The sequence below is a fragment of the Liolophura sinensis genome, chromosome 8 (genome assembly GCF_032854445.1).
Source record: "Liolophura sinensis isolate JHLJ2023 chromosome 8, CUHK_Ljap_v2, whole genome shotgun sequence".
NCBI classification, from domain to species: Eukaryota; Metazoa; Mollusca; class Polyplacophora; order Chitonida; family Chitonidae; genus Liolophura; species Liolophura sinensis.
The window spans coordinates 770,044-783,219 of record NC_088302.1 but is presented as its reverse complement, the minus strand read 5'-3'; the positions used below and the strand labels follow the sequence as shown (position 1 = coordinate 783,219).

The following is a 13,176-nucleotide window of genomic DNA, read 5'->3' as shown; positions in this document are numbered from 1 at the left end:
TTTCTCTCTTCCTCTCTTTCTGACAAAACTTTTGGGAGAAAAATATGAATGAAGTGATGAATTTAGCTGACTTGGATTAAGCTTTGATGTTTGAAAATGACCAGAGCTAACAGGAAGGGAGTTGTTTCAGAGGCTTGTTGTTAAATGTCATTCACACACTGATTTTACCAACTTGTAAACATCGTATTAAAAGGGTCAGACTATAAACTGCACAATCATAGTGAAGCCAGCTGAAAGCTGTCAGCATGTACTCACCTACCAACAGGTGCAGAACAGACCCTTAGATGACAGTATCTGGAGAATGGATATAATTCCTCACCAGAGGCCTAAGAGAGCTCTGTGACCCCAATCAGGGCCACCCCATGGGTATTGATAGCCAGATGATAAGAGCAGAGTTGTGATAATGTCCCATCAAGGTGTGTTCAGCACTTCCAGAATCCTTGTTACAACTCCAAGGGCCGTTGAGAACAGGAACAATGGTGTCCATTAACAATGCTGTGCTGTAATTCACTGTGTACCCACTGGGATGTCAGATAATGTGGTGTGAAAGCAGCTAACAGCTCAGTAAGAATTGATTCATGGTCGGACAGCCACCTTTGTCTTTACCGCTTGGACCCTCTGTGGACAGGCCAGACACAAATACATGTGCCAGAATAGAGCGTGTCGCTGTGTGCTAGTTAGTTTTCACCTGTGACTAATATTGTGAGTTACAGTGAGAATTTCATGTAATATTTATTTATTAATTTATTTGATCGGTGTTTTACGCTGTACTCAACAATATTTCACTTATACACCGGCGGCCAGCATTATGGTGGGTTGAAACCGGGCACAGCCCAGGGGAAAACCATGATCATCCGCAGGTTGCTGACAGACCTTCCCACGTACAGCCAGAGAGGAAGCCAGCATGAGCTGGACTTGAACTCACAGCGACCGCATTGGTAAGAGACTCGTGGGTCATTACGCCTGCGCTAGCGTGCTAATCAACTGAGCAAATTTCATGTATATGGAGGGATACTTTTTTTTTATAAAACTCATGCTTGAAACCAAATTATGACACTTATTGTAAGTTAGCTGAATGCACCTATATTTATTATATTGTAGCCCTGAACACGAGTTCAGTTCTCATTGTAAGTTAGCTGAATGCACCTATGTTTATGATATTGTAGCCCTGAACACGAGTTCAATTCTCATTGTAAGTTAGCTGAATGCACCTATGTTTATTATATTGTAGCCCTGAACACGAGTTCAATTCTCATTGTAAGTTAGCTGAATGCACCTATATTTATTATATTGTAGCCCTGAACACGAGTTCAATTCTCATTGTAAGTTAGCTGAATGCACCTATGTTTATTATATTGTAGCCCTGAACACGAGTTCAGTCCTCATTGTAAGTTAGCTGAATGCACCTATATTTATTATATTGTAGCCCTGAACACGAGTTCAGTTCTCATTGTAAGTTAGCTGAATGCACCTATGTTTATGATATTGTAGCCCTGAACACGAGTTCAATTCTCATTGTAAGTTAGCTGAATGCACCTATGTTTATTATATTGTAGCCCTGAACACGAGTTCAATTCTCATTGTAAGTTAGCTGAATGCACCTATATTTATTATATTGTAGCCCTGAACACGAGTTCAATTCTCATTGTAAGTTAGCTGAATGCACCTATGTTTATTATATTGTAGCCCTGAACACGAGTTCAGTCCTCATTGTAAGTTAGCTGAATGCACCTATATTTATTATATTGTAGCCCTGAACACGAGTTCAATTCTCATCTTTGACATGGAATTTGTAGATTTCCCGCACTCTCATTCTTCAAGGGTCCTTTGTGAGCTCTAAGAGGTAGAGTTATTTGGCAAGTTCTAATTTCGCTGAAGACAACTCTCCAAAATTAAGCGCTTTATATCAGGAGGTGTGGTTTTCTCAGCATGTATCAACAATTTGCCGTAATGAATATTTCATGGCTATCCATGTACGAGTAGCGTTCAAGTAAATATATAAAATAGTTATAATAGTAATAATAATGAAGTCGAGGTATCACCACATAAATGTGATAGGTTTCGCAAGCTTTTGATCCACATGCGGGGATCATTGTTATTATGCCTCGACTTCATTATTATTTCCATTTGAATCCATGCACAGCTATGTGCCTTAAGCAGCATATAAATTATTGCATTATTTCAGAATGTGTGTAAAATTAATATATATGGTTTATGTGTGCACAATACAGCTGTTCTGTTGTATGAACTGTTTTCATGATTCCTGGTTGTACTGGACTATCTCCCTGAGGGGAGTTGTACATACTGTGTATGTACTTGAGAGGTTTGCCAGGACATCTACATCGATGTCTGTACATGCCATGCAGATTTGTCTCCCCTAAATAAGCCCTTAGTGTTGTAGTTTACTTGACTTTGACATATATGTAATTACAAGAAGTAGTCAGAGACAAAAGTATGCTTTGACTTTTAATGCTATTTTTATCCCACTGCAGTGACTTCTGAGGTCTATCAAACTATTGAATTAGTGTTTATTTCAAATCAGTGTTGAAACAAAACAGAATTCCTTCTAATTTCTGAATCTCTTCCCATTTTGTGGTCATGTATGTTGACACCGAAACTTTGTCATCCATCTACATATATTATTATACATGAGTATTTTAAGAAATTATTCCATAATTTGTCAAGAGCTGTCAAGAAAAAGCAATTTTAATTCCTAAAAATAATTCAATTCACATTTTCCTGTAACTTTTGAAAAGCTAGGTTAGATAAGCATTTCATGTTAAGAAATTTGTAGGAGTTAAATTGGAGTGCTTGTGTTGTAGGTAAATGTTTGACAGTTATAATATGTATCTTTCTTTCTCTTTCAGCTTCTTTCTATGGAGAAAGCTACATCAGAGTGCCTTTCCAGGATGCCTCCAGCTCCACTGACCTCAAGCTGCAGTTCAAATCCCAGCTCTCGTACGGCCTGCTTTTCTTGGCTGCAGGCAGCACAGACTACGTTGTGGTGGAACTCAAGTCCGGGTTGATAGAGGCCAGATTGGACTTGGGGTCCGGGGAGGCAGTGCTTCATTCACAACCAGGAGTGCGTCTGGATGACTTACAGTGGCACACCGTCGCACTGAAACGCACCAACGGCAAAGTGGAGCTCAGCGTGGATGACATATCCAAGTCGACAACTGAGACTAAAGGACAGTTTTTTGAGCTGAACATTCAGCACGGCCTTTTCCTGGGAGGGACGGGAAACTTTGTGGAGGAATTCTACGGAACCATTCGTAATTACCGTGGCTGCATTAAGGAGGTGTTTTTTAATGGCTATGACATTCTACATGCAGCTCAACAGCTGAAGAATCCCCTCCACACATTTGAAGTGTTCTGGGAATGTGATTCAATATTTGATGCAACATCTGATCAACCTCTAAGCTTTCTGGAGGACACTTCCTTCGTTGCCTTCCCTGCCATGCACATTCGTCAGAGTGGGACGTTTTCATGTGACTTTAGGACTCGCTCTGAGACGGCTGTCGTGTTGTACAATGCTGGGGTGCCTCCAAGTCAGGATTTCATCGCTGTGGAAATCATCAGAGGAAAACTGAAGGTTTCTGTGGACAAAGGCAATGGTGCAGCAGAAATGACTTCAGATGCTGATGTTAGTGATGGCAAATGGCATCAAATTGACCTATACATCACTCCAACATTGTTAGAACTTTCACTAGATGGGATCAAGAAAGTCCAACGCTTCAACCTTGGAGGTAACAAGTACATTAATTTAGGCGGCCATCTGTTCCTGGGTGGTCTTGGTTTCAGTGCCAGAACTATTGCAGTCCGCCAAGGACTTGTGTCCCTGGAAGGCCACAGAGCACGGCATGGCTCTATGAAAGGATGCCTGAGGAACATTGTCGTTAACTCCAGGTCGTATGGCTGCCGGGAGGTTCAGATTAGCAGAGCCATCCACCCAGGGTGTGTCTGGCAATTCCCCTGCTCTAGGCATCCATGTATTGAATCCGCCAAGTGTACAGAGATTAGCCAGGATGAGTTCAGGTGTACTTGTGACTTGGAGGAATGCGTGAAACCCTCGATCACCTCTTCTGGAATGTCAGAAATCCCCCCAGAAGAGATCCTGCTTATTCAACCCTTGAGAGGGGAGGAGGGAGGGGAAACAGTCATCACCACAAATAACATAGAAGTCGCATTTGATTATGATGAGCACAGAGTCAGAGAATCGGCAATAGTCTTTCATGTATTAATACCTCCCAAGCATGGTTCTCTGGAAGTCAACATCGGCAGAAGGAGGGACTCGTCCACATTTACACTTCTGGACCTGTTAGGACAGAAAGTGGTGTACCTCCATGATGGGACAGATACTGAAGGAGATGACGCCACCATTGAGATGGAAATCCTTGGCCAGTATGAGAACATTCCCATTCAGCTGAAGGAAAAATACTCCTTTGTTTTGCCCATTATTGTAAAGCCACGGAACGATCCGCCTAGGCTCAAACTTCCTCCAGATGATACTCTGAAAATTGCCAAGAATTCCAAGCTGATTGTCACTAAGGAAATGTTTGATGTGGATGACCCAGACACAAGTCCAGAAAATTTGGTTTATTCTGTCATGTATCAAGATGTAGACAATGGATTTTTCGAGAGGTCATCTAACCCTGGTCAGAGTATCAATATGTTCACTCAAAGGGAAATCAATGTGGGTGAGATTCTGTTTCTACATCAGGGTGATCTGACATCCTACTTGAGGGTCAAGGTCAACGACGGAACCACAGACAGTGATTATTCTGATTTGAAGATATCAGCCAGAATTCTCCAGCTTCAGGTAATCAAAAACACAGGCATCGTTTTGGCTCATGGAACTTCTCAGCTTGTTCTGAAGGATAACTTAACAACTGCTGCAAATGTGCTCGTGCAGGATTTAGAACTGAAGTACACATTAATCAAGGCTCCTGAATATGGCGATGTTCAGCGATTGGAACATCCAGACAATGAGTGGGTAACCACTAACACGTTTGCCCAGAAGCACATAGACAAAGCTTACATCCGATACATCCACAGAGACATTGCTGACCTGCCTCCATCTGATCATTTCAGCTTTATCGTCTCTGCAGATCAGGCCATCACCAGTGAAAACTCCTTCCAAATAACATTTGTCAGAGTACAGGTGGAGGTTGACATGGGGTCGCACTTAGTCCTGGAACATGTCTCAGAGAAAGTCATTGAACATGAGGATCTTAAAATCATTACCAACGCGCCAACTTTGAAAGCAGAGGATATCTCCATTACCATCAGCAAAGCGCCAGCTTATGGGCTCATTCTCAGAGAAATGGATCCGTCACCAGGTTCTCCTGAGGAAGAGTTGAGGCAGGGTGATGTCTTCACACAGAAGGAAATCCTCACAGGCATGGTCATGTACAGGCTTAAGAAAATGACATACGATCCAGTTGAGGATCATCTTGACATAACAGTGTCTGCCAGAGGTGCACAGGAAGCCAAATTCAGACTGAAAGTGGAATATATTCCCGAAGAAACGGACACCCGCTTCATTAACAATGGGTTAAGAGATGTTCCTGAAGGGGGTCAGACAGTGATTGGGAAGGATGATCTATATGCTGAAACATCTGGATTTGAGGAATTCCAGTATGTGATCATTGAGCCATTAAAACATGGAGTATTGCAGATTATAGATTCGAGATCAGCCACGGTGAGGATGGGCAATGTAACGGAGTTTACAAACAAGGACATACGAACAGGAGAGTTGGTCTACAAACATGATGACTCTGAAAACGATCGTGACTCCTTCACGTTTATTACAAGCCCGATCATACAGGCTGCTCCAACAATGCTTCCAGAAGAAACAGAAATTACGGAGTTAACAGGACTATTTGACATAACTATCACAATGAGGAATGACAACCCTCCACAGAGGTCTGTCAACAAGGTTTTCCAAGTGGTTACCAACAAGGCAAGAGTAATCTCCATCGATGACCTCGCTTACACTGACCCAGATATTGAGTATGATCAGTCCAAACTTGTGTATAAGCGGCAGAAGATCCCGAATGGTGAAATAGTGGATGCCAGAAACGGTACAGTTATTCAACAGTTTACACAGAAAGATCTCCTGGATGGGGCCATTTTGTTTGAGCACAGAGGAAAAGCTTACGCCCGCACTCCGATATGGGTGACAGATGGCCAGTATTACTCGACTGATTTGTTTGAAATTAGGGCGTCGGAACCATTCGTGACCATTGAAAACAATACAGGAATTGTTGTACAGCAAAATCGAAAGGTCCGAGTGTCCTCGTACAACCTCAGCTTAGAGACTAATGTGAATATACCAGCTGAGGAGATATTTTTTGAATTAAATGAAGAACCAAAGCATGGCCAGATGCTTGTTGAAGGGCAGGTGGTGTCCAGATTCTCATGGGAGGATGTGAAGGAAGGCAGTGTTGTCTACAAGCACGATGGCAGCCGCAACCTGGAAGACAAGTTCCCCTTCTCTGTGGATGTGGGAGAAGCACAAGTACAAGGTGTTGTTTTTGTCAGCGTTACGATGGCTTCCCAGCAGCGTCCTCCCAAAATCCTGCACAATAATGTGCTGCAGGTGGAGGAGGGTACATCAGGGACCATAGAACAGCAGATGTTACATATCTCCCACCCTGACGTAAAAGCTACAGGTATAGAGTACACTGTGGTCTCACCTCCCAGTCACGGCAGACTCAAGGTCATAGGGACATCAGCGGCAGACAGCGTTCCGTTAACCTTCACTCAGGAGGACATCGCAGCAAGGAGAGTGCGTTATTATCAGACAGAGTCTGGCAAAACCACTGATAAATTCCTCTTTGACGTTACCAATGGTTTCCAGTCATTGCAAAGGATTGAGTTTTTTGTAGACATCATTCCAAAGGAGTTGCCTTTGCAAGTCAAAAACTTCACATTACCCGAGGGTGGTACTTTCACCATTTCACCAGAATTTCTGTATATCAAGGGGAAACATTTTAAAAAATTGCCCATAGTTTTTCAAGTTAGAAAACATCCTGAAAACGGATTCCTGCAACTCCGCTCTGATTCTCGTGCTTTTTTGGTTGAATTTAGCTCTCAGCAGGTGAAGATGGAAGAGATAATTTATCTTCATGATGGTAATGAGACTTCACATGATGAATTTACCATTGTTGCCGTAAGTAAAGGCTCTGGGTCATCTAGAGAGAAGAGGAGTCGGCCTGTGACCATCCACGTGTCTATAGAACCTGTCAATGACCAGCCACCCAGGGTGATGGTCAACCGTGGCCTGCAAATCTGGAAGGGGTCCATGAAGCTGATCACCCGTGAAGACTTGAGCGCTATAGATCCTGATTCTCCTCCCCAAGACATCATGTTCCAGGTGACGGACCCCACTAATGGTCACATCGCCCATGTAAACAACACCTTCAGGAATATCTCTGTGTTCACCCAGGATCTCATCAATAAGAAACAAATAGTTTTTGTACATTCGGGTGAGTCTGGAGTAGTTCTGTCTGTTCAGTCTGTCAATGTGTAAAACCACATGAGCATAGCCTGCATAGGTTACCTGTATCGTATAAAACCACATGAATATAGACATACATCTAGGTTACCTGTGTATAAAACCACTTGAGTATAGGCATACACTGTACATCTAGGTTACCTGTGGATAAAATCACATGAGTATAGGCGCACATCTAGGTTACCTGTGTATAAAACTGCTTGAGTATAGGCATACATCTAGGTCACCTATGTATAAAACCACATGAGTACAGGCATACATCTAGGTTACCTGGGGTGTATAAAACCACATGAGATTAAGCATAGGTTACCTGCGTCATATAAAACCATGAGAATAGGTTACCTGTATCATATAAAACCACGTAAGTATAGGCATACATCTAGGTTACATGTGTATAAAACCACATGGGTATAGGCAAACATCTAGGTTACCTGTTTATAAAATCACATGAGTATAGGCATACATCTAGGTTACTTGTGTATAAAACGACATGGGTGTAGGCATACATCTAGGTTACCTGTTTATAAAATCACATGAGTATAGGCATACATCTAGGTTACCTGTGTATAAAACCGCTTGAGTATAGGCATACATCTCTTTCGCCAATGTATAAAACCACATGAGTATAGGCATACATCTAGGTTAACTGGGGTGTATAAAACCACATGAGCATAAGCATAGGTTACCTGTATCATATAAACCACACAAACATAGCCATAGGTTACCTGTATCATATAAAACCACATAAGTATAGGCATACATCTAGGTTGTTTGTGTATAAAATCACATGACCATAGGCATAGGTTACCTGTATCATGTAAAACCACATAAGCATAGCCACCTGTTACCTGTGTCATATAAAACCACGTGAGCACAGGTTACCTGTATTGTATAAAACCACATGAGTTTGGATTACCTGTATCGTATAAAACCACATGAGCACAGGTTACCTGTATCGTATAAAACCACATGAGCACAAGTTACCTGTATTGTATAAAACCAAATGAGCACAGGTTACCTGTATTGTATAAAACCACATGAGCACAGGCACAGGTTACCTGTATTGTATAAAACCACATGAGTTTTGATTACCTGTATCGTATAAAACCACCTGAGCACAGGTTACCTGTATTGTATAAAACCACATGAGCGTAGGCACAGGTTACCTGTATCGTATAAAACCAAATGAGCACAGGTTACCTTTATCGTATAAAACCACATGAGCACAGGTTACCTGTATCGTATAAAACCACATGAGCACAGGCACAGGTTACCTGTATCGTATAAAACCACATGAGCACAGGTCACCTGTATGATATAAAACCACATGAGCACAGGCACAAGTTACCTGTAGCGTATAAAACCACATGAGCACAGTTCACCTGTATGATATAAAACCAAATGAGCACAGGTTACCTGTATCGTATAAAACCACATGAGCACAGGCACAAGTTACCTTTATCATATAAAACCAAATGAGCACAGGTTACCTTTATCATATAAAACCACATGAGCACAGGTTACCTGTATCGTATAAAACCACATGAGCACAGGCACAGGTTACCTGTATTGTATAAAACCACGAGCTGGCGTAGATGAACATACATGTAGGCATAGGTTGAACATCATACCCCAAGCATTATGGTTGACGTTGGCTGGTGGCATCTCCTGAAAGTACTGCATGCATTGAGCTTAGGTTTTGTGTACATATAAAGCACAAAAGGACGAGGTTTATATTCAATCTAAACACACAGTTGCCCTGAATGTGTGTTACTACCATAGTATGAAACTACCAAACTCTTGACTTTCTGTTGTACTGTTTATGCTGTAGCTGGATGATGTTTTATATCTAATTGATCAAATTTTCATTTCAGCCTTGACCATATTTGGTTTGTAAAGGTGATGAGAATTTTGGATCCTAACCCATGACGGCTGTGTGAAACTGTCACATTTTAATGGCTTTGTCCTTTGAACTTGAAGCTTTAATCAATAGATACATGTAGCTTATGTTGTCTGAATGGTTTGCCGTCTTAGGTCACTGTGCCGTGGGTTAGCCAGAGACCCAGTCCAACACAGGGGCTGATGAAGCCGATAAACATTCAAGGGGCAGGGAATTAAAAGTACACCTTCACATGCTGGGACTTAAAGCTTACCTGGCCAAGAAAAGTACTCGCAGACAGGCAAAATGTCCCTTAATATGGTGGAACTCATTCCAAAGTTATTTTGCTTTATTTTACTGTCCATTCAACATTGATTTTGCTGGAGTAGAGCATTGACAGCCATAATGGTCAGTTAATTATATGATTTATAAAGAACAGGTCTATAGTCTTGCTATAGTATATTGCTATGTTCTGTTTGTTTTGTAACAGCCCAAAGGATTTTAGTCATCAACTAGCTGTCTCCAAATGACAAACCAATCCCTACATGTATTTTCTTAAAATGAGAAAGACAAGATTTTTTTAACATTGCCGCTGGCAAGTATGGTTTTTCAATGGATTTGGCATTGATTCTTTTGCCAGTACATCATCTTGTATTTTTGAATGAACATCACTGATCATATCTTTAAAACTACCTATCACTGAAATTCCACGTATTGGTTCACGGATTTGTGATGAAAAAAGATGACATCATGCTTAGGTTCACTGGTTCTTTCTTATTTCGTACAAACTTAATAATACTGTGAGATGTTCACAGTAATAAATCCACAAGTTCCTGGGTGTAGTAGCTGTATACATGTATTCCTGTCTGATTTGTTTCCTTACAGGAGCTGACACAGGGTCCTTCTCTCTGGAAGCTTCAGATGGTGCGAACAGAGACGTGAGTCACACATTCTCTGTGGTGGCCGTCCCGCTCCTGTTGACCGTGAAGACTAACAACCCCCTGGAAGTGTTCCCAAACACTCTACAGCCAATCACGGAGGAGAATCTGTTTGCAGAAACCAATGATCCAAACCAGACTAAGCCCATTCTGTACAACATAGAGACCAAACCAAGATATGGTAGGATCGTCAGTACAGCTAGTGGCCGCCCCCTGAATGTGGTATCCTTCTCACAAAGGGAGATAAATGATGGAGCAATCCATTACAAGCATACTGGATATCTGAGTGGCTGGGGGCAAAAGGACTCTTTAATCCTGGAAGTTTCAACGTTGTATGCTGAACATGTGCCACGCGAGCGCTTTGACATTGACATTTCTTACTCTAATCTCAATGCTGACAACCGTGATCAGCTGATTCACATCCGGCAGTTGGCCGTCAAAGAAGGCAGTGCAGCACATATCACCAGAGACAATCTGGATGTGACCCGCTTCACGAGGCAGCTGGAGAGCATTGGCAAACGAGTGAGAATAGAGTATGTTGTGAAGGGACAGCCGAGGCACGGGGTGCTGGCCATTGGAGGAGCTGAAGCTCGGGAGAACTCCAAGTTTGTCCAATCCGACGTAGATAGACGTCGAGTGACCTACAGACACGACGATTCTGACACAGAGAATGATGCTTTTGAGCTGAGTCTGGCTATAATCAGCTTGAATGCTGCTGGGCATGCCACAGAAACCTCTTATCTGGACAGCTTCTTCAACATCACTGTTGTGCCAGTCAATGATCAACCCTTTACCCTTGTAACAGACAATCCAGGTGTACAAGTGATCCAGGGTTCTAGCGTGAACATCACTGCGGACGACCTCCTGACTGAAGACCCTGACACCCCTGCTGATCAGATCACCTACAGTGTCACCAGGCTCCCGAACAATGGCAGACTCGCCTTTAACAACAACCCCAAACAGCAGATCCGAGAGTTCACCCAGGAGGATGTCAACCTGAACAGGGTGATGTTCATCAGTGACGGCAGCCGCAACGATGGGGCCTTCTACTTCAGGGTGTCTGATGGTGCCTTCCGCCCTTATCTAAAAAACTTCAGCATCAGAGTTGTCCCGCTGCGAGTGTCTATCCTCACCAGTTCAGCTGTTAAACTGGTCCAGGGGGAATCTTCTGTGTATCTGAGCTCTCGGAATCTGGATGTGGAAACCAATGGAAATCGTGAGGACGTAACATTCACTGTGACTAAGCGGCCACAATTTGGAAAACTTTACCTCGGGGACCAGTCAGTGTCCATCTTTAATCAGAAAGATCTTGACAATGAACTCGTACTCTATATACAAACCAATATGACATCTGGCAGTGATGGATTCAATTTTAACGTTGCCCTTGGTGACAGCCTTCTGGTGAACCAGCTAATGAAGGTCGTTGTCGTGCCCCTGGTTACCCAGAATCCATTTGATGCCCCTGCTGGGAGCGAGGTGGCCATAACGATGTTTGCGCTGGACGCTAGTCGCCTGGCTGCCATCTCGGGAGATAATCCAAAATACAGCATCCTGAAGAAAGCCAGGTTTGGTAAGATTGCCCTGAAATCTCGTGCCAAACGAGAGTATGGGAACCCCGGGGCATACAGAGAGGTTGACACGTTCACACACGAGGATGTGATTTATGGGAAGGTGTTCTATGTCGCCAACCCTATACGCATCAAGGAGGAGGTAAACGACAGCTTCACATACATTCTCTCTGCACACCATGTCCAGCCTGCCCAGGGCGTGTTCTCCGTGACTGTGAAGCCCCCAGTGAGGGGTTTTGAAACCTTCCCCACGGTGATTCCGTTAGACCCTGATGAGGGTAAAGGAGCTGCTAATGGCACAGGGCCTGAGCTGGCCCCTGACTCAGAGCTTGTCAGCCCAAGTATTACCACAGACCATATCATCATCATCGTCTTTGTCTGCTTAATCATCGCCCTCATTGTGGCAGGATTGGTCGTTTTTTTCTTGTGGAAGCGACGCAAAGAAAAGAAAGTGGAAACACGTAAAAAGCAACGTCCCAAACCTCGTCCGTTCATCAGCGGGCCATTGCCCCTGAATCAGCCTAATGTGCACATAGAGCCAAGTCAGCAGCAGTCTAGCCCAGCTTCTGACGAGGAACACACATTCATGTTAGGCTCTGGCTACAGCAATATACCAGCCATCAATGTCACCGGTGATGCAGACAACATGGCCGCCACTGGCAGCCCCTCCTCAGTCGCCTCTCCTCCTCGCTCACCTGACCTCTCAAGGACAGAAGTCAGTGTGGCCGTGCCATCGTGTAAGGTCACACCCCTGGTGGAGAATGAAGAATCACCTAGTGCCCCTAAAACACCCGATGGTAGTGCTATTTCAAATAACAGTGCTGATATGTTTAACTTTGATTGGACGCTGATGGATCCAGAGTTGCTTCAACATTGTCGAACAACGAACCCTGTGTTACGGAAGAACAAATATTGGGTGTGATAGGAGTTTTATACGGGGAGGGATAGGGAAGGGAGTTTCTACCAGAACTGAGGGAATGTGTACAAATGTGTGTGTATGTCAGCAGAAATCAGAAAGACATTTTTTTTGTCACTTTGCTGACTTTATCTTACTAGTACTTGAATTAATCTTTACCCTGGACACAAATCTGGTCACTGGTGTCGGTTTGATGAGATTGACATAATCCACTCCTGGTCAAACAACATGGCACCAGATAGACACATAATCCGCTCCTGGTCAGACAACATGGCACCAGATGGACACGTAATCCGCTCCTGGTCAAACAACATGGCACCAGATTGACACATAATCCACTCCTGGTCAGACAACAT

At 43.3% G+C, this 13,176-nt stretch overlaps 1 protein-coding gene across 1 annotated transcript in view; it reads left to right on the top strand.

Moving 5' to 3' along the window:
- The window catches only part of LOC135472831 (chondroitin sulfate proteoglycan 4-like), a 54,756-nt gene extending 41,930 nt beyond the window's left edge, over window positions 1-12,826 (top strand). The window contains exons 2-3 of the mRNA XM_064752525.1: window positions 2,868-7,490; window positions 10,284-12,826. Of these exons, the coding sequence (XP_064608595.1) occupies window positions 2,868-7,490; window positions 10,284-12,826 (7,166 nt within the window). The remainder of the gene's footprint in view (window positions 1-2,867; window positions 7,491-10,283) is intronic.
- The last annotated feature ends 350 nt before the right edge of the window (window positions 12,827-13,176 follow it).